Genomic DNA, 21,400 nt, shown 5'->3' on the forward strand with positions numbered 1-21,400 from the left:
CGTCCCACAAAACAATATCCACTTATTCCACAAGTTTAATGAAACTTTGTAACAGACCTGATGCGCATGTACCATCCTGAGAGAAGAATTACAATACAATTAACATCAGGATCAGGGCGTGTTGGCGCTCTCCAACAGCTCCATGGTGTTACTCAAACTGTATACATCATCACAGGATAGAATCAGCATGGTTGGACTTTTAGCGAACAAGATTTAAAATATGTAATAAATCAAAATGTCAGCAACCATGATGATTGGTTGAAAGGGCACATGTGCTATGTTGAAGCTGAAAGGGCACATGTACTGTGTTGAAGCTGGAATGGCACATGTGCTATGTTGAAGCAAAACTACCTTGTGGGATGGTCAGAAAAGGAAATAGATCCATAGATTATCCAAGATGATTGGTTTAGCGTTAGTAGATTGGTTTCCTGTTATTATGCGTCATTATGATTGCTACAAAAGAACCTATCCAGACATTAATGGACTACGCCTTTCATCAACTGTAATTGTCGCACAATGTGTAATGAGACGTGTTATTGTCGATGCATTATGTGTTCTGATATTCTATATTCATTTACATTGAATACCTCAGCGAAAAGATATTACATGTAGGGTAACTGTTGTGAGTAAAGAGCACAATATTCTAATGACGAGCCAGATAAAAAGCGAGATCAACATTCTGAAGCATATTGATATAAACCTTTCGAGTTGAGCTCGTTGCAGTGAAGACGTCTTAGTAATTATGTTTTATTGCTAGATATGTTATAACTATACTTGTTAGCTAAATTTCTTAAGTAGTAATAGCTACCATTTAACTGCGGCCATAAGCATCTCCTTTAACTATGTGGGTTCCTGTGTTATATATTATTTCTATGTTATTTTGGGGGACATTCTAAGTGCAATGTATGATGTCAGTAAACCTCAATGCTCGCCTAGATTCCAAGGTGAAAGGAAAATCTATACCCTTTAAAGAAGCTTGCATTCAACAATAAGTTAAATAAGTTAAGTGTTCAGACAGCAAGATTTAAGGATGCACTTAGAAATAGTTTCAAAACTGAATCTGGTCCTCAAGTATCTCTCGTTAAGGTCCCTCAGAAACATATAATGCTGTCGTACTAACGTATTTCACCAACCACCAAGTCTATAATCCATATGCAGTGTATCAGTCGGAAAGAAGGACTAAGAAGAAGATCTGGGTTAGATCTTCAAGCAACCCATGCATGACGTATAAGGCGACTAACGGGATAGAGTGGCCAGGCTTGCTGACTCAGTTAACACGGCATGTACTCCGATTCCAATTTCGTGGATCGACTCTTGTGATGTCAAACACTGACCTGTCGGGTCCAGATACGATTATTTACAGACCACTGCCATGTAGCTGAAGTATTGCTATTTGCCCAGCACACTCGACTCTCTTATATGTCAAATGCAGAATTCGACGCTCATGATATCGATCACACTGTTGTATATTCGTTTCCAGACCGCCATCATATGATTGCAATATTGCTGAATCTGGCGTTAAAACAACAAACGAACACATATTGGCCGCTCACATACTGTACTAAAATCTACAAATGTCTGCACACGTCATTAAAGAGAACAAAAGTATTTCTTCACGTAATTGAAGTAATACTACCAAGAATGGAGCATTTATGGCCTGTGGTAGGACTGGGGTATTCCTCATGCGTGAAATGAATTAGGCATATGTTGTGCACAATGTATGTTCCACAAATGATAATAAATCAGAAAATATTAGAAAATAGAGCTTTATTTTGAGCATAATAGTACAAAAACTCAACACTTGACAAGACTCTACTGTCTGCACCAATAAGCCCTACGCTCTATTTCACAATACATTACTCCAACAATAGCATCATGTCAAATACTGCTGCCAACTTGTTGAACACACCTATCATATCATACACACGATAAGGGCCTTGCTGTCTCACTCTCAAGTCCTTACCGAGGATAATGATTAAATAGTGGTGCTGCAACATGAGAGCAGATGGATATTCGTACTTTCAAGGAATTCACTATATGAAAATGAAGATTTACAGATGGCAGTCATTCTACCATATGATGCCATATATAATCAGCTCTAGTATGAAACCAGTATCAGCCTGGACATTCTCATCAATATCAAGTGTGATACTGGATCTCAGGTTATTGGTAATAAATCAAAGCTACCTTTCATACGAATGCATTTTGAATGTCATAATCAACTCTCGAGTTTGTCACCTCTTCCGAGGTGTAATGTTAGTCATTTCAAAAATAAAAATATCCGTAAAACAATAACATTGCCCATTTGTCCATCGTGGATTTCATAAATATAAGAAACTTTTCCAACCACAAAAGAAATCTGCCATCATAAGAATCATTTGAGAACTACTCATTTACTGTTAACAAGCTACGTTTTAGTGGCCTTCAGTATAACATTACAATGCGTGTGTATTACTGCGTTTAATTGTTTTGGTTATGTATCCAACCTTTTATAAGAATGCATGATTAACGTTGACTTTAAGGCTAATGATCAAATCACCCACATGCAACAAAACACTATCATCAACATAATACTGTCACCTCAGGTACTGTTAGAACATGTATATACAGTGATCAAACAAGACTCGAGTGATGGACATGCGACGGTTTATGGTATGTATGTAATATATGATTGTGAGTAAATTAACATTTAACGTCGAAATATAAACATTGCCAATATGAGTCACCCGGAAGAAGATGCTGAAAAAGCAATATTTCAGATGCATATGTCTCCCGAGGAAGATGATTGTACATGTTTCTCAATTCAGAAGTACCAAATACCAAGTAACAGTGTCGATATCTATGCTCATTTAAGGCAATACGCGAAGTAAAGGAGGCACACTGACACATTTACCATGGCCTCATTTCAGCAAACATCACATAACTGGAAAATAACATGTCAGATATTGTTAGTTCATATTTACTTAACACATAAGTACAATTTGTATCTTGATGAAACAAAACAATGTGTTATAAAATGATTCTGTTCTGATTACACCAATAAATACACGTAATATGTACATGAATTTAGACATATAAGGTTATGTAATAAATGCAATGATCCTATATTACACAGTTGTACATGGCATTAAAAAACTAACAATGAATATTACCTGTTCTGATCGAGTGTACGGGCTACGAAACAAACCCTACACACAGTAATCGAATGGTCCTACACAAATCCACATCATCTGCACGAGAATAAGCAATTTGGACATTTGCATAACATTTTGCGATTGAAGTAAACACACCTGACATTTATTCAACATATTCATAATGCTAAAGAAGGTTGATGCAATCATATATAATGCCAAGGTGGTAAGTGACATGCAGTCCGTCATATTACTACTTATATATGTAATGAACAGCAAAAGAAATGCAGTTTTAAAAGCGTTTGTGTTTGTATCTTCTATTTGGAAACCTGACAAAAGGCCAGAGTTGCATTTCTTCTGCTGTTCCGTATGTATTCCGTAATCATTTCATCAATAGCCGCATCTGTTTTTGTATCAAATGACTGCTATAAATGTTGTCACGTCATACACTATCCCAACAATAACACAACGTAAATAGCCAGTACAAAGTTGTCATAATATATAATGGAACCAGCTGCATAAGAGGAACTTTGTAAATTGTACTTTGCCCTGGTTCTTGCCGTATGAAAATACACTGTTCTGTAAACTCGATATACATGTAGAAATCCATATGTTCATATATTCCATGAAGAGGAACGTCAAATTATAACTATCGCGGACGCTTTCTCCCCTTGATGACGATAGCATGCATTATGTATACTTGAATGTCTTGCTTGAGTTCATAAATGTCGCTTGGTACATGTTGTCTACATCATTGCTGATGACCCAGGGTCCCGTTTCTCAAAGCTATTTTGAAGCTACGACTGTTCTAAGCCTAGAAGGTACGATAGTCATAGCGCTATAACGGATTTGGTAAACGGGACCCTAGATCATTAGCAACGCTTCTCTGATAAAAGAATCATGTAGCGCATTTTGACGTCATTTGCTTCAGCATTTCTCAGCTGATTATGATCTATAGCAGAGGTGTTATTCATGACCACTTCAATAAAAAAGTATAACATTGAATTTCTTTATATCACATTCAGAACGATATTTTTAATACCACATTCAGAACGATATTTTAAACATAGACTTTCAACGTTGTTCACTGAGAAATATACGTTTTCAGTAAGTACAGCGTTAACACCGCAATTATGCTTCCGGATATCATTGAAAGCTGTGATAATGTGGTGCCTTTATTCAAATGTGATTTATAAATTTGGATGGACTTCATTGGGGGCCATTCCCTGTAGCAATGGACAATGATTCAGGCAATGTGCTCCGGTTTCCCATACTGATGTGTTTCATCGTAAAAAACGATTCTGTTGCTATTTTTTTTATTGATTTACAAAACCCATTTGCAGCATACGGTGCTGAACAAATTATGAATTACATGATAACATAGCGTGTACATCTGAGTCGCTTAAAACACACGGAGTTTCAATTACAAAGCCTATCAGTAATCTGACTGATCCGATTGCGACTGGATATCGGATCGATTGTTCATATTACGCATGCGTATTAAGTCCATATGCCTGTATGGCGACTTCCGGTCCCAAACTGATGTTGAACGTTCATCTGAAAGTAGAAAGTAGAGAATGCAACAAATGGTCAACGTGTGTTTGGGACATAATTTGCCACGCGTTCCTTCGTCACATCGTAGACCTGGGATTCACTACATGGGTACAATGTGTGAAGTCTGTGTCTGATGTCTTTATTTCTTGGACATTCCTAAGACGTGCGTTAAGTCCATCTATCCCACTAGATTCATATGTGTGCATTGGTAATTAGAAAATAGCAACATGCTCACTGCGCATAATAATGTTCACAGATTAGTTGCACCATAACCATTGTGCAATAATGATAAAATAACTGTTCTGAATTTGGTAAAGAGAAGTGCAACACTAGGAACGGTTATGAGAACAGATAAAAAGTCAAAGTTCTGAACTGTCTTTGTCACGCTAATGTCACATACTTAACCAAACAGGAAATATCACCAGACATAATGAGTGAGTGTGTGAGCTTGATATTACGCCTCCATATTCCAACCACATCACAGCGAGGACAACAGATATGTTTCTTTAAAACCGAACAAGAAGTAACGTCAATCATAATGAAAAAGCATCAATAAATAACATTAGAAAAAAAGGAAGATAACACTAGAATTTTAATTGAAAGGAGAGGGCAATCAAAATGTTCCATGCGCGGCTGTTCATGTTCAAATATCCGTTCGACGATCTTCAGTTCACGAAATAATGAAGTTTCATACCAACATAGCTGTGTTTCGTGTCCATACTGAGAGAGCTCATGAAGGACTTCCTAAAGCGATATGCTCTCTTCCTGACGTTGCCGAGAAATGGAGCAGTAGAGATAGTGTAAAGAACAGGGTTGATTGCCGAGTTGAGTGGCAGCACAAACACGGCGATCCAGGCATATACCTGCAAATAAGTCAGAAAAGCTCAACTAAATTGCGATCTCAACGTTGCACGGAAAATGCCATGGGTTTTGGAACGAGGAAAAGTTAAGAAGACCAACGAATAGGGAACGCTAATACCTATATTAGTGATATTTAAGATTAATTCTCTTTATATATATCAGATATGTATTCCTAAAATTTCCACGGAAATCATTACAAGTGACCCATTAGATGTGTAACAGTAATGCTGTATCAATATATATATCATAGAATTTTTGTAAAGTCAGTACCTGTGTCGGGACATGTGCGCCTCCAATAGAAGCAAATCCCAGTAAAATGATGGGTACCCAACAGAAGAAATCCGTCATAACAATTAAAGTCATTCTTCTGGCCATTGCAGCATCGGACTTTGACTCTGTTGTCCGAACAGCTTTCCGTGTCCTCTTTGCCACTATAAACATCCATAGGTAGGATAGGAATATAGCCACAAAGGAAACAAAGTTAAGGACGAGGAACACCGCAACTGAATACTCCCAGCCGGGGGGATGTTTTCGAGTCACGTGGAGGGCGAGGCAGACTCCGGACCTGCCATAGAAATGTTCAAAGTAATCTAATCCCATCAATGGTAAGATGGACAAGATAAACACAACCACCCACACCAGGATCATGACCACAGTGGCTTCTTTGAGTCCAAGTCTTTTGAGTCTGAGCGGGAAGATGATGCAGATGAGTCTGTCCAAGGTGATAACTGTAAGAGTGAATACTGATAACTCGCTGGAGAAGGTTGAGATGAAGCCAGCAAATCGACAGAGATTACTTGCTCGCCAGAAGTAGTCATGGATGATGTAGACACCGCGGTAGTAGGAGTCCACGACGGCGATGATCATGAGGTATACGCCCATGAAGAAGTCGCCTATAGCCAGATTGGTGATCAGGAACGAGTGTACCTTTGAACAAAACATGTTTATGTCCAATGAGGCATTTTTAACACTTTGTTTAAAGAAATATATTCTGTTTGATGGAAATGGAAATGTCCCTTTTTAATTTCACCGTAGAGTGGATCTGCCCAACATAGCAACTCTTGATACCATCCTAGGGTCGTCCTGTGTCACCAGCAGCAGCGAACTTTGTGCAGGTTACCTCCTTTCTTGCTTTCGGATTCATCCATGACATATTTATAACATTTTAACCTTTTATGCCCAGATGGAGTACCCTTCGGCCCAGTCCAGGCTGGTTACGCTTGGGTGAGTGAGTTTAGGTTTACGCCCCATCCGGGACATGAATTCAAGGCACATCCAGTCATGAGAACATGTATTGTACTTACTGCAAATTCGGACCTACCTTGCCCCCGCGTAGATCACGTGCTCTCCACCCAATCACAAGCAAGTTTCCAAACGAGGCTACCATCCCAAGGATCCAAATACTGACTCGTAGTATATAGTTGGACATAAGGTCCTCACAGGACGAGAATTCGTCTGGCTGTGGGTAACACTTGCGGACTCCCTTCGCCAAACAACAAAACCTATACTCGTCGGTGTATCTGTTGAAGAAACACATGAATTACTTCAATGATTATCTGATTATAATATCTACAAATACCAATCCTGGAGTAAACCGTCATTGCCACGCCGCAAAAAATATTTTGTTTACACGACCAACTGAGATCCGAAAAACATTTTGACACACAACATTAAATCGTACTGGATTTTTATGCCATCGTGTTCATTTGCCCTTATGGAATAGTTACGGTGTGCAGCTGTTATCTTGTAATATCTTCCGAGCCTGAGTCGTTGTGAGTGTTCTGGTCACAAATGATAATGGTGTCTCTAATTCATGAAGACATATATCATAAAAGTGAGTATATCATGCATACTTACAACGTATTCAGGTTGCGTATACGGAATACGTATTTGTCTATGGTAGAGATGTTGTTCCCTCTTACGTCTCTGCAGAAGAAAGACATTACATAAGGCAAAATGAAACAAAGTGGGATGTTTCTCGGGCATCGGCGCGTGACTTTTATTTGTGTGCGTAACAATGTTTCATTTCCATTTAAAAAATGGCCGCGTCGCGATCATCCATTTGTCCACTATAAGAGTGTCTGTAAGAACGAGTGTGACTGAATCTACAACTCATGAACACGTGCTAAACTTCCCAAGCTGTACTTCTGAGACAAAAAAGATAGATAAATAAATAAAAATGTTCCTCCCTCGTCACACAAATATTTAGAAAGAGTCCTGGCGCCCTCGTCACTCTTGCAAAAATGTGCCCGAGAAACATGTAATTGTTTAAGCAGCCTAAACGTTGATAAAACATTTAACATTTCAAATATTAACACAACCACGAGGAAAATATTGATCAATACATACATGAAACTTTATACAATCATATCTCGACTTAATTTTCATGATTACTCTGTATATTTGATGGATTAAAGACATTGCGGTAGTGAAGTATCACTGTAATTTGTATTACCTTCAACTTTGATATTACAAAAAACAGGCCCAGGGCAAATTTTGACCTTCGTAAGAGGCGACTGGGGGTTGGCTATATGGTGATTGTGGGTCGTGTACCACAGGATGTTTCACTACTAGTGACTGGTACTCTTCGATGAATTCCATACCGATGGAATTGAGTTAAACGCGGAAACATTTATTGGATCTTTACGAAACATGATTGGAATTAAAAACAAAGGGTATTTGACTTACAATACTTGGAGTTTATCCAGGCCGTTGAAGGCACCGCCCTCAATGAAGTCAATATTATTTCCGGAGAGGTTCCTGAAAGTAAATATTAGTGCTAACATCATGAGCGTCTATATCTATTCCCGTTGCCCTTATTCCTCTATACTAGCATCTCTTTCAATACAGCTGGTCAGTACTCTTAACAACGTTCTGATCAACATGACTTGAATGTCACAAAGCTGTATCAGAAAAAGAAATACTAGACATGTACTTCGTCTGACATTTAATATGATGTATAGTATATGCATTTACCTTGTATATTATTTATAAACCTGAACAACATAGTGACTTAATCGTTAAAAAAGAATAGAACCAAATGGAGACTCCAACTTAGTCCACCTACAAGGCAGAGGCATTCCGTAATCCTAAGAATGCGTCCAGTGGAAGTGATGTTATTTGTTGCTGACTCAGGTCTCTGGAACAAAGAAAGTATGGAAGTATAAAACGTGTCTATTCAAACAAGGAACGCATAACAGTGTCTCGAAATTTTAATCGTCCATCGACCTCATTTCGTCCAGAAAATTTAATCGACCTCATTTGCCTTGTTAACAAATTAAATCAGCTGACGTCACATTATGTTTGGGAACGCTCAGAATAATTCCCTGATATTGGTTCCAACTGGGTTCCCTTCCTCAGAATATTGGTACTCACATTTAAGAATATGCACTTACAATGTTCTCAAGGCCGACAGGCCGAAGAAGGCATCAGGATAGATCGTCTGTATGCGGTTACGAGAAAGATGTCTGTAATGAAATAGTATGCATGGCTTTAAATCGTGAAGAACTTAAACGAACTTACGGACAGTCATTTTTTCGTCTATATTTCATTGTCCATAAGTACCAGGACCTGTGATTTGTATTCTTGTTTCATAAAGGAGCCAACGACACTTGTCTATTGAACAACTGTATATTTACTTCAGATACGACAAAAATATTACTATCAGTCATCATTCATGTGGAACAAAACTCACTACTTCGTGTCGTTAACTCCAGTACTTACAATTGCCGTAAACCTGAGAGACCATAGAAAGTTGCATTGCTCAGTGCTGTTAGATGGTTGTCTTCCAGGTTCCTGAAATCGAAGGCAGTTTAAAGCACTGAGCCACCATAAATATAATACAAATCGCACACGAAGCTTTAAGGAAAGCCATTAAGTAAGAAATTTAGACAGTTCAATGTCTAAAGATTCACAGTCTTCTTTAGTTCATGGTCTAAAAGATCTTTTAGCCCAAGGTCGTTGTGTAAGATTAGAAGTAAACGGATATTACACAACATGGAATGCATTTTCCAATTCCATCCAACAGTTCATGTGTGTTAGAAACCCACCATATTATTCTGATGAGATTGGGAGAGCCATGTGCACTTTCACTTCAGGTGTTTTGTGGACAATAATCTACGAACATTTGTGCTAACAAGATCATTAGGAGTGTAACAGATGTCTCAACAATGTAATCCCCATTTGGGTTGAAAGAGTGTGTAGGGGTACAGGTGCCGACTTCGTCTCAATCACTGTAATACAGTGTACAGAGTTCCGTCCCTTTGGCAGAACGGACAGCTGGGGATATCAGCGTCATCCCCCGTGTGTTCCACACAAATGGAAAGGACTAAATCTGCGCCACGTCGAGTTTTGTCGACGTTTGACTTATGGTCGACTGAGACGTCATATAACAGTGAAAATCCACTGAAACGCTGAAAATGTATGTGTATCTTCTTCCATTTAAATCTGAAACTCATGCTTGTCGTAAGAGGCGACTAACGGGATCGGATGGTCATGCTCGCTGACACACGTCATCCAATAGTTTCCATAATCATTAGAAATGAAGTCAATTATTCTTATACCTCATCATGATGAGTGACGTACGGCGACATTAGTCGGACCCAGATCGACGCAAAGACACTTCAAAGCACATTAGCATACGGTCAAGTCAAAACAGGAAATCCCATAAAACATAATTTTTCTCACTGCTGCATCAAATTTGAAATTTCGTCCATATATTCTTCCACCTATAAACAATTCTGAATAACGCTTTAAATGTTTTAATGATCAACCTCAGAGCAGGACCCCATATAATGTTCCTTCATGGCATACTTACAGTGTTGCAAGACGCCACAGGTTTCGGAAGCAGCCGTCAGGAAGATGGGATATAGAGTTTTTGCTGAGGTCACTGAAATAGGAATATTGGGCAAAAATCCAAATTAATAACAGCCTGTTGATTATCGATATTAAAGCTCATCTACTGTTAATTTGTTAAGTGGTTATACCATTCATAAAGTCCCCTCGGAGCTGACTCCTGGAAATCCTGCATGTAGATCAATTGTGGCCAAGCCCCATTGCCTATTAATGTTAGCATTTCTTGAACAGAAATCCAGTGCTGATTACTCACTCTAAGACGTAAACAAACCAGTTGTGTTTCACTCAGACATGTTACACCTGACATAGAAGTTCGATACCCAATGTGAAATTTGATTCCCTGATTGGACTGATCGCTTCGAAAGCAAGAGACATCTACTGTATTCATACTCACAGGTACGTGAGGCGATCTAGGTCCGCAAATGTATCACTTGTGATCTTTATTTGGTTATTTGAAAGGTCGCTGAAACCATAATAAACAATAAATAGATCACATGTGTTATGCATAAACGCACATAAAAGCAAACACGAATTAAATAGAACACGTCATGAAAATACAAGCCAAACGTATCACTTCATGCAAACCGAATGATTACAACATATACTATTCAAGAAGAGAAAGGTGGGAAACAAAGAGTAGGTGGAGGTAAATGGTAAGTGAACAGTGACATGGTTTTATGAATCTTGTTGTAAAGAACGATATCATCGATGTTCACATATAGTGCGACAAAACAGTCTTTTATTCCTATTTTACGTAACTTATAATTTAACTGACAAGCCTTGCGTATGTGTAATATTATGAAATGAAATGAAATGAAAAACAATTCCGAAAAACACGTGACACCTGTCACAAAACAACAGAAAAAGTTAAAGAGGGCAGTTTGGGTAATGTATAATCAGTAATTTCGTAACAACGTAAGCTGGCGAAAATCTGACCCAATCGATATGAATAATCTTATTAATTTGTAAGTTTGAAATCTGTTCAAAATTTCAGATGGTAAACGAGAAGGACGACGTGCAAGGAACACACGTCACAGAACCTAAATATATAACTATTTTTACGTATAACAACTTCTTAAATATGTTTTCATATCGACGTTGCTTATTGCTCCTGCATCAGCTAAATGCTGAGGGGAAGGAAGTACTGCTGAAAAGAATAAGAGGGAGCTGTTGTCCATAAAACCCATAATGAATTCATGTTCGTCCAAAATTATAAACGCCCTTCAAAAACTTAAGACCAGAAACTACGGTGATGTGCGATGTGTCGACGTAGATGCCAACACAGTGACCAAACATGTGGTGATTGTTCCATAGAATTATACACATTGTTCATAACAACGGCTTCTAAATGCCACTCAAAGAAAGTACCTAAAAACATTCTCAGGACATGACGCTTGAAGGTGTACACCATCCTTTTTTGCACACACATGGTAACAATGCAACTGTTATACTATCTTTTTTCGCTTGGAATACAATAAATATCATTGAAGTTACTTCAATGAATTTTAACATTAGATGTTTCCTTTCCTCATACCTGATTTCAACTACATTCAAGCATGCTCATTTCCTGCTGTCAACCAGACGTCATTCAGCTGTCAGTATAACATCTGTCACAATATCTGCTTCAGTGTGAAACAACGCACTGTTGCCGTACATAGATTCAGTTCATATCAGTGGTTACAAGATCACAGAAGCGAATGAAAACGTTATTTCCGATCTTGATATTCAATGAAATGTGCATGAAATGCGTTTCAAAAGACATAACCTTTATCAAAGAAATCGATGTCATACATCGGATTCGCTGAAAGCCTTTGACAAAAAAACACCCCAAACAACAGCACGTTCCGACATGTAAGGCCACTCTCATATTACTACATATTAAGACTACATATTAAGCTCACATCCACTATCATGAACACCGTTCAAATGTTAATACGCATGAACAAATGTTAAGTGCCGATTTCTACGTAGTCAGAACATTATATTAATAACCATTTTTGTAAGACAGCGAATGCTCAATTAACCTTCTCACGCAACACTTTAATTCGTTTTAACTTTAATATTTCAAGTGACACTCAGTTTGTTATAGAATAGTCGAAAATGATAAATTGACCTTTTTTCAATCAACAATTCCAAGTCAGTGGTAACTTGACTACACTTTCTTCTACCTTAGAGGTAAAATGCAATGACCCTGCTCTCGTAGTCATCTGGAGAAATCAAATTCTTGTACAGAATATTTAAGTGGGGTGTCTCAGGGCATTTGCAGTCTTGCGGTCAATGCACGTCACAATACGATACATATAATTTCGGGATATATGATTGTGCCAAGCTAAAACGATAGAAAAGTGTCAGTCTGTTCATTTTTTACATCAAGCAAGCATGATGACGACACACACTATACCGATAGAAAATGTGAAAAAATATTACAGTATCTCACTGTTTTACCTACAACTTGGAGAGAGCTGTATCCTGTATGATTGGTAAGACTTGTAAACTGCGGTTACTGCAATCCATCGACTCGTGTAGACATGTACATCTCTCATCCTGGTAGGGGCAAGGGAATTCTTGAAAGATACAACATTTGATGCACAATGAAGCCACAGTTCAGACACAGAAGTGCTAAAACACATCATATGTTAGGGAACATTTCTGTAGTCCATGAAATAGTAGTAGGTAAATTGGAGAATCAATTCTGCATGCTCGTCTGTCGTTCGTTTAATGTCTGTGACAACAGTCTGAAACTACAACACGTAACCTCTTGGTCGTGACATCATCTTGGCCTGCGTACCCTAGATTAAATGGTTCAGAGAGTACCTATTACTGAAAAAGAGTATACGTTTGTAGAGCCGATCAATACCGATAAAGACCCCACTCTCATTGCCTGCTACCTAAAAATAATTAACGTATTAGAATTATTGACTCACCACAACCTTGTTCGTCCCAGTAGGTCATCTTACAGTCTATGTGTCCGTCACACTTCTGTAGCATGGAAATACAGTAGCTGTTCCTACACTTGAACTGACCGGGTTTACAGATCGTGTTTGCTGGAAAACAATGCGCAGGTGTGGTCATGCCTATGCTCATCAATATATGTATGCAAAACCTACTTTATTTCTATTGAGTATGTGAAAATAATTCCATTTTAAAGCAGGTGCGTGTATATTTACTCATGGTCGTTCTTAAGTCACTTAGACTGAACGAAGATGATGATAAGAATCCAGCACTCACTGCAGTTGAGCAGATGGGAGTTATCGGTGCATCCATATTGGCGAGCTTCCGTAGAGTAGTCACACACAAGCTCCCGGCTTATGCACTGCTTGTTGTTACATCTGAACTCATGAGGTAGACATTCTCTGTATGCTGTGCAGGGAATAACGTTATACGTTATCAGACATGTTATATATTTGGCGGCCAATTGATATGTTGTTTTCAGAAGTTGGCCATATCGGCACCTTGTAGTGACAAATTGGGGAGACTACACAAGCCTGGTTGGATTGTTGTTGTAAGCCACACTCAGCAATATTCCAGCCATGTGGCGGCGATCTGTAAAATATCGAATCTGGACCAGACAATCCACTGATCATCCATCGACACAATGAGGATACGATGGTATTTGTCAACCGAGTCAAGAGCGCCTGACCACCCGATCCTTTTGGTTGCAACTTACGACAAGCATCGGTGGACAAAAGCCCAGAGTGTTTCAGATCGTTGACGTCTACCATTTTCGAGAAACTTGAGAGTGCTGGGAAAGTTGCAAGACCATGTTCGCATGATGATCAGCACATCTTGCTACGCTACACAGTGATTTGAGTGTCGTTCCTCACCGTATTGATTGAAGCAAATTTCATTTGATTTTCTTTTCTTTCCATACTTCAGAAATACTAATGAATATCAATTAAAGATATGTGTTTACCTCTCGGCTTACACACAACATATTTAGAGTCTATATGTATGTAGAAAATGATCTAGCGGTGATGAAAACGTACGGCAGTTGATCTCATCCGATTGGTCAGGGCAGTCTTTGACGTGATCACACCACTTGTCTGCCTCCACACACATTCCAGCTTTGCACTTCAGGTAGCCATCTTTACAAGCAAACTCCTCTACAAGACACATAGAGATACTGTTATGCACATGCCTATCCATGTCCCAGGTAAACGTCTGTAGCTTGCACTTAGTTATTCTATATTTTATCCATATGCATTCTTCAGAAGACTCAAGATGATTAACAGAGTTTAATTGAATTTGACACCGAAATCATAAAACGTCTAGTGAAGTTCATATTGCACAAGCTGAGACACAATGTGACGCCTTTCCAGAAGTGTTAGGATACCTTCATGATCTAGCTGACCTGGCGTGATTCTTGTAGCTACTGGTAAAATCTTAATAACTATTCTGTATCCATGACAACAGGTTTGGAAGTATTAATACTGATGGTTTGGCATTACGCTAAATGTCGAAATTAATAGGGATCATATTTCTTTATTGGTCATATTGTGAGTTTGTAGCATCACTGAACACAAAACTCATTTATCTCGGAAAGTGTGAAACGTATTCGTGCTTCATATCAATGAAAACAATTAAATTGTAAATAACTATTGATGAAATACCAACAAGTTAAAACACATTTGAAGATGTGAATGTGTCATTTTGTTTCTGTTAACGTTGTGGTGACTATATTCTGTTGTCGGTTGTTTAAGAATCGGTGCAGCAATCATTGTAGTATATGCACTGCTGTGTTTGTCTGAGTAAACTATTTCATCTCATACCGCATCCAACTTCATCTGAACGATCCCAACAGTCAAAGGCGCCATCACAGCGGTTCTCCATTGGAACGCATTGCTCGTTCTTGCACCGGAAATCGCCATCGGCGCACTGCTCAAAATCTGATAACAGATCGGGAAGGCACTTTAACGTGTAGTACATTACCTCCGAATAATATCACTGAGTTCTATAGTATATCGCAGCTAAAGGCAGCGGCACTATCGTAAACCACAATTACAACAAACTCTGAGGGAGCTTTTCTTTATAAACATTTTGACTAAACGATACAACAAACAGACAGGATCAATCATTTGTTCCTTATATCCATCAGTTCGTTATATCCATCAGTTCATTATAAACATGTTTGTTATGAATGCAGTTTAAAGTAGTGCGGTCGTTTTATGCTTCCTGTTTTATTCTAAATATATGAGGAAACAATATGCAAACAATATTACACAATCCTATTTAGAATGTGTTCCAATGTAACACATATCACATTTGGTGTTACACTTTCGTGGTAAAGTACACATTCTAGTAGCTTTTTGGTTGAGTCTCATCCGGGATTCGAACCGCACCCTCAAGCAGGAGCGACATAAAACTCTTTCCTCATTGATAAGTAATCTCTGCCAAATCAAACCTACCAATTTGTGAACAAATATTTGTTCCAGCAGTATTACATCTGTGTTATGTTAGCATTACTTTATTTTTGCATTATTGTTTGTAAACACCTCGGGTTTTAACAAGAAAATCCAGTGATTGTCACTGTGCGATACGACGACAGAGCATGTGTCTATGGATCACTATGAAATAGTGATTATACTTGGTGTTCTGGAAAAGGTGAGCTCACAGTCATTAACCGTACAAGTTATAATTCTCTTGTGAAATACGTATTCATTCATAATTACCAAAACATATCGACAGTCCTGTTGCAAGGAATTGTTCTTGCTATGGATGAGCCAGTTTCATATATATCCATTGCATATCAGTCAGTACAACAGGTATCAAGGACCACCCACTATGCAACCACAACAAATAAGGCACAAGTGACTTATAATATATTGTGTTTAACGCCTCTTCTGAAAGGATTTCAGGATATCACAGTGTCAGCTTGGTTTAGGTGAAAGTTGAAAATCATAGTGATTCTCCGGAGAAACCTGTGGCAAATACTGAAACATTTTCTGGGAGAAGCCTAGAATTAGAAACCACATCCACATCTTTCTGAATAAACCCCCAAACGACTTGCCAAATAAACTCTAGCCGATACAAAATCTATGGAAATAATGGTGACTGCCAGTGCCATGTTACTGTACAAAGAACATGGACAAACCATACCATTTGTAAAGGCTCGTCAGTGTTGCAAGACCATATAATATATACAACGGTATGCAGCAGTGTCTTCATACGTACAACATTCGCTCTCGTCCTCCCCTTCACGACAGTCTGCGATGTAGTCACATTGACCTTTATCCGGTATACACTGACCATCTAGACATACAAAATGCGGGAATTCTGCACACTCATCGCTGGTATTCTGAGCTGTATGAAGAAAAACACAGTTCACATTAGGGCTAAATGTGGCATGCACATATCACCTGGATATACGTTAGTTCAGGTCCCGATCCACAAAGCGTTCCTACAGTTATGACTTGTCGCTACCGCTGTAGCTTATCATAGACTTACGAATGCGGTAACGCTGCAAACATGTTTCTGTTATGCTCTCATGGTGTTGAGATGGTGCCATACATTAAGTACCATACATTGACAATAACTTACGACTAGGTTAGCGCTAGGAGAGCTTCGAAAATCTAGGCCCTGGACTGTATGCTTAACACGTTGGACTACGCATGGACATAAGTGAAATTAGAATCTAATTGATGTCAGTGATCCGGTTTGTCATGTGTAGGGTTTGAACTTACAGCAGTAGTTTTCATCTGAGCCTACAACGGTGTCCCGGCAGTCATTTACTCCATCACACAGGTACTTGTTGTCAATACATTTATTATTTCGGCGGCATCGGAAGCCACTTCCTCGCACACATTCTATGTCGCCTGCAATAAACAAGGCGATGGTCATAATACGCTGTGGAACAACCACCATTCAAGGAAAACAGAATAGGTGAGCAGAATGTTCTTAGACAGCAACAGTACTAAACATACCAGTACACCACCTCTGTAAGAAATCATGGGAGGCAATGCACATGTCCAAACTAGACAATCAGTGTATGGTTTAGAACACTAAACAAAGTTCGACAGTAAATTTGACACTGCGATGAAAATGTCACTTAACTAACCCAATTAAGCGCCAAATGTACATATCCTTGTCTTTGGCAATCAATTATTGTACCTGATCTTGAGGAAGAAATCAAATAAAGTATTTTATATTACTCCAGTAAAGTCAGTTTCTACTTGTTCGTTAACTATCACTGTGCTCTTTAATCGTTAAGATTTTAGCAGCATCTTTCAAATGTCATTCCAGTGATTCTTCTCACGAGTCTTCGTCAACATTCTAACAGAATCAATGACATTTGGCAATCTTAGTAATGCAGTGAGTGAGGGTCCTGCTATGATTTGGCAAGACGACTAACGTGATTAAACCACGAACAAAGGTACCAGGGTGAAAAACCATGGCTATTAATCAGATGAGTATCAGATCCGTGCACATCCAGTTGACGTAAGTCTTCTTATGCCAGTTGGGGACCTATAGACAACTGGGCACCATTGACCCACAGGAAATAAAAATCGCTTCCTGTAATGGTATTTCTGCTGGAGATAAATCACTTCTGATAAGGGAACAAAATCAGAGATAAAGGTCGAAGAATAACGAAAGGGGCGTCATGATCCTATTGAGAAGTCGTGCACAAAACAGCTATCGCATTTGTAAGGTCGTAGTACAGTTTCTGATGCAAAGATGCGAATACACATGCAAGTGCACAAAACCATAAAAAGGTCACCGCGACGTGATACATTTAGTTGGGAACATGAAACAATTCACTCATTCATTTTCTTAAAAACCGTTCCATCACATTCAGGACGTACCGCAGTTAAGCTCGTCTTCACATGTGTTGCAGTCACAATCGCCGTCGCAGACGTTGGCCGCGCCTATACATCGATTGTTATTGCAACGATATTGTGACGGTAAACACGGTCCACCTGGAAAATGGGGGTCTCGATTATGTATCAAGGAAATACCAATTTGGTGTTATCAAATGCAATGCATATGAATGACAGGTGTGACGACATCGTAACAATCAAATTGCGTCGCCTATCATATAATATTGGCATTTCAGAGTTGTGTAGTTTGATATCATACATGTCACTTCAAATTAACCTTCAGATGGCACGTAATATATTAACCAAGAGTTAAATGATACCAACTGTATATAATGTTAAAAATAAAAAAAAACACCCCAAAACATGAACATGTTAAAACAGATGGTATAGACACTCACAGTTAGCTTCGTCCTTCTGAGACCCGAAGCAGTCCACCCATCCGTCACACACTTGTGCACTTGACACATATAGACCGATGTCACAGCGCACGTGGTGAACTGGAAGCATACATCCGTCACATGAACGCCCGAAATCATGGGATACATTGATTTGACACATCGGACTACAATTATATAACTCATGGGTGTTTAATAATCTTCAGGCAATCTTTAGGGAAAGAATGGTCGAATATATAAGCGTTCCCTATTGCTTTTCCAATAAGGTAAACAAGAATCCTGCGATCGTGGGCTCGAGATTCATATTTGGAACCTTTACGGTTGTTCAATTTCAATTTCAGTATTCACATAAACCACCTTGGTGGTACAAGGTCATATGTTTGTAAACATATATACAAACGCAAATTCAAATTGTCTGACAAGAGATGATTGACAGGAGATATATTTTGATAGATTTACTCCGTCTCGAGATGTTTTCTCAGATAATAATTTCGTATACTTCGTTTCATTGGGAAAAGAGGTTAAATGGGTAGGTAAAATCTTTCTTTAAAGTATCTAGTGCTTTGCAATGAAAACTGTAATCATACAAATTTGCGATGCTTTTAGAAGTGCATAGCTGACACGTTCTCTGGTCCCTTGGAATATTATACTTGCGGTCCGTCTAACATAGGTAAACTGTGGTTACATGCTCTACATATCAAAGATGGTAAAGAAATGCGTTTTTTGAAGGAGGCGATATGCATCAAAATTGGAAGGTGGCTCCAGGGACTTGATATAATGTCATTGTGACAGTTTTGGATAAACTGATCTTTGAGAATGTGTTAAACTTTTGAGACCAGCCACTGGGTTGTACAAACTGAGAGATTTTCAGGAAGATGAACTGATGAGTCTTCTTTTGTGCCAGGTTTCTGAAAGTGGATACCGTCTAAAACCAACACTTCTCCAGTCCTGCTGACCTAACGCGTTAGTACCTGAAGTACGGTTTGTCGAGTATTACACAAACCCGTTAATTCAGTCACTAAAAATAAGAGTTGTGTCTTCTTGAAGTGGCATTTAGAAGCTGGCACGATGAAGAGGAACACGTTTTAAAGGCAGGCTATTTCTTTATTGCAATATATGCAATATATCTACACCGAAACGTCGCATATGTTGCAATAAAGGATTTATCCATAAAGGGTGTTCCTCATCAATAAGGGTTGTGACTCACGACAGCTGAAAAAGTCTTCATCGGATCCATCTAAGCAATCTTTTTGCTTATCGCACAGATATGCAGCAGGGATACACTCGGAGTTGTTGCATCTGAACTCAGTCGCATAACAACTTCGCCGGTCTGGAAGAAAAAAAATGCAATACACGAGTGAACGTTTGATGTATTATATGGCACTGCATCCATCAAAATATAAATGCATGTAAATAGTCGGGACCTGCCAGACAAGCCATCATTTCATGAGCAGCTTCCAAATGGTTAGCGTACAATGGCATACACACAAACAAAGCCTGGAAACCCGATCCACTTTTCAGTTGGCTCTTGAAATAATCATGCTTTTGGGACCTATTCTCACTCCAATTTTGAGAATGAGAGATCTGTGCCGGCCACAGATTTGCATTAGGAAGTCGTTTATTAATAAATATTCATGTGATATGTGAAACAATACGATGTATTTATACTATGACCCAGGTTCAAGAAGAATGCCATGCAGGGATGACAATACCTGTCGCACTCAACAAGTCTGTCGTAACTATAATTTCATACATAATGCGATTCAACAAGCACATTCCAAGAAACATCACTGCATAAGGGAATCTCTACTCACTGCAGTTGATCTCATCAGAGTTGTCCTGGCAGTCGTCGATGAAGTTGCACATTTTATCTTTCGGAATGCAGAAATCGTTGTTACACTTGAAATGGGTACTGGGGCACTCATACGTCACTGGAAGAATAAGAAAAACTAAACTGCAAACAGTCGTCTGACGTGTCTAGAGGGGCAACCGTTAGCACACACACGGAGACAACCATCTTTGTAAAACAAGCACTGACAAGTTTGCATGACAGGTGGCCTGTAGATCTAGTCTCTACCAGAATCTACTGATTGGGATTATGAACAAGAATATATACTGTCGAGGTAAGATTTACCAAATCAGTAGGCTGAGTGTGGCATAAAACTAAACTCACTGAACCCACTTTGAGGATTCGCTACGATATAGATCCCTGCATTCCAGCTCGAGTTTATTCACTCCTGTATCGGATTTTGAACAAACTTTAGAGCACACAGTGGATATGCCAAAACATTGCGGAAATACATTTTCCAACACCACGATAGGGAAGAACAATGATGCTGTTCAATGGACTAAAGCTGATACTCACAACACCCCTCTTCATCATTTCCACCTTCACAGTCCTTGTTGAGATCGCAACGATGTATCATGTCGACACAGTGGGAGTTGTTACACTGAAACTCGTTGGCTAAACAACCTGTAGATGTAAGTATAGTATTAATGCAACACACTTTCACATCGGACAGATAATCCTGGTCACTTCTGACGTGGATTATAGTATGTCACTTTTTGATCCGGATGCAGGCAAACTGCAGAGGCTATGTATCGTTCATCAGTTAGGTGGAATGGACATTGCGGTTCACCGCCGTGGGTCTGCATGCTCTAAGACTAACTTATGTCGGTTTTATGGCCAACATGTAGCATTCGTCTTCTGATATGGCGCGGCCAGACTCGAATCACTGACCTTCTTCTCTCTGGACAGGGGCCACTTAGATACGGTGATGCTCTCTACTGC

The 21,400-nt window shown here is 39.0% G+C and overlaps 1 protein-coding gene across 1 annotated transcript in view; it reads right to left on the minus strand.

The window, feature by feature from the left end:
• Nucleotides 1-1,752: 1,752 nt before the first annotated feature.
• The window catches only part of LOC137277490 (G-protein coupled receptor GRL101-like), an 80,328-nt gene continuing 60,680 nt past the window's right edge, over nt 1,753-21,400 (minus strand). The window contains exons 3-25 of the mRNA XM_067809234.1: nt 20,975-21,082; nt 20,424-20,540; nt 19,817-19,939; nt 18,613-18,711; nt 18,200-18,313; nt 17,081-17,212; nt 16,572-16,700; nt 15,170-15,286; nt 14,387-14,503; nt 13,629-13,760; nt 13,325-13,444; nt 12,850-12,964; nt 10,795-10,863; nt 10,363-10,434; nt 9,270-9,341; nt 8,942-9,013; nt 8,614-8,685; nt 8,235-8,306; nt 7,404-7,472; nt 6,868-7,066; nt 5,817-6,473; nt 5,380-5,548; nt 1,753-4,688 (exon numbers count right to left, since the gene is read on the minus strand). Of these exons, the coding sequence (XP_067665335.1) occupies nt 4,567-4,688; nt 5,380-5,548; nt 5,817-6,473; nt 6,868-7,066; nt 7,404-7,472; nt 8,235-8,306; nt 8,614-8,685; nt 8,942-9,013; nt 9,270-9,341; nt 10,363-10,434; nt 10,795-10,863; nt 12,850-12,964; nt 13,325-13,444; nt 13,629-13,760; nt 14,387-14,503; nt 15,170-15,286; nt 16,572-16,700; nt 17,081-17,212; nt 18,200-18,313; nt 18,613-18,711; nt 19,817-19,939; nt 20,424-20,540; nt 20,975-21,082 (3,068 nt within the window). The 3' untranslated portion in view covers nt 1,753-4,566. The remainder of the gene's footprint in view (nt 4,689-5,379; nt 5,549-5,816; nt 6,474-6,867; nt 7,067-7,403; nt 7,473-8,234; nt 8,307-8,613; nt 8,686-8,941; nt 9,014-9,269; nt 9,342-10,362; nt 10,435-10,794; nt 10,864-12,849; nt 12,965-13,324; nt 13,445-13,628; nt 13,761-14,386; nt 14,504-15,169; nt 15,287-16,571; nt 16,701-17,080; nt 17,213-18,199; nt 18,314-18,612; nt 18,712-19,816; nt 19,940-20,423; nt 20,541-20,974; nt 21,083-21,400) is intronic.

The sequence above is a fragment of the Haliotis asinina genome, chromosome 3 (assembly GCF_037392515.1).
Source record: "Haliotis asinina isolate JCU_RB_2024 chromosome 3, JCU_Hal_asi_v2, whole genome shotgun sequence".
NCBI classification, from domain to species: Eukaryota; Metazoa; Mollusca; class Gastropoda; order Lepetellida; family Haliotidae; genus Haliotis; species Haliotis asinina.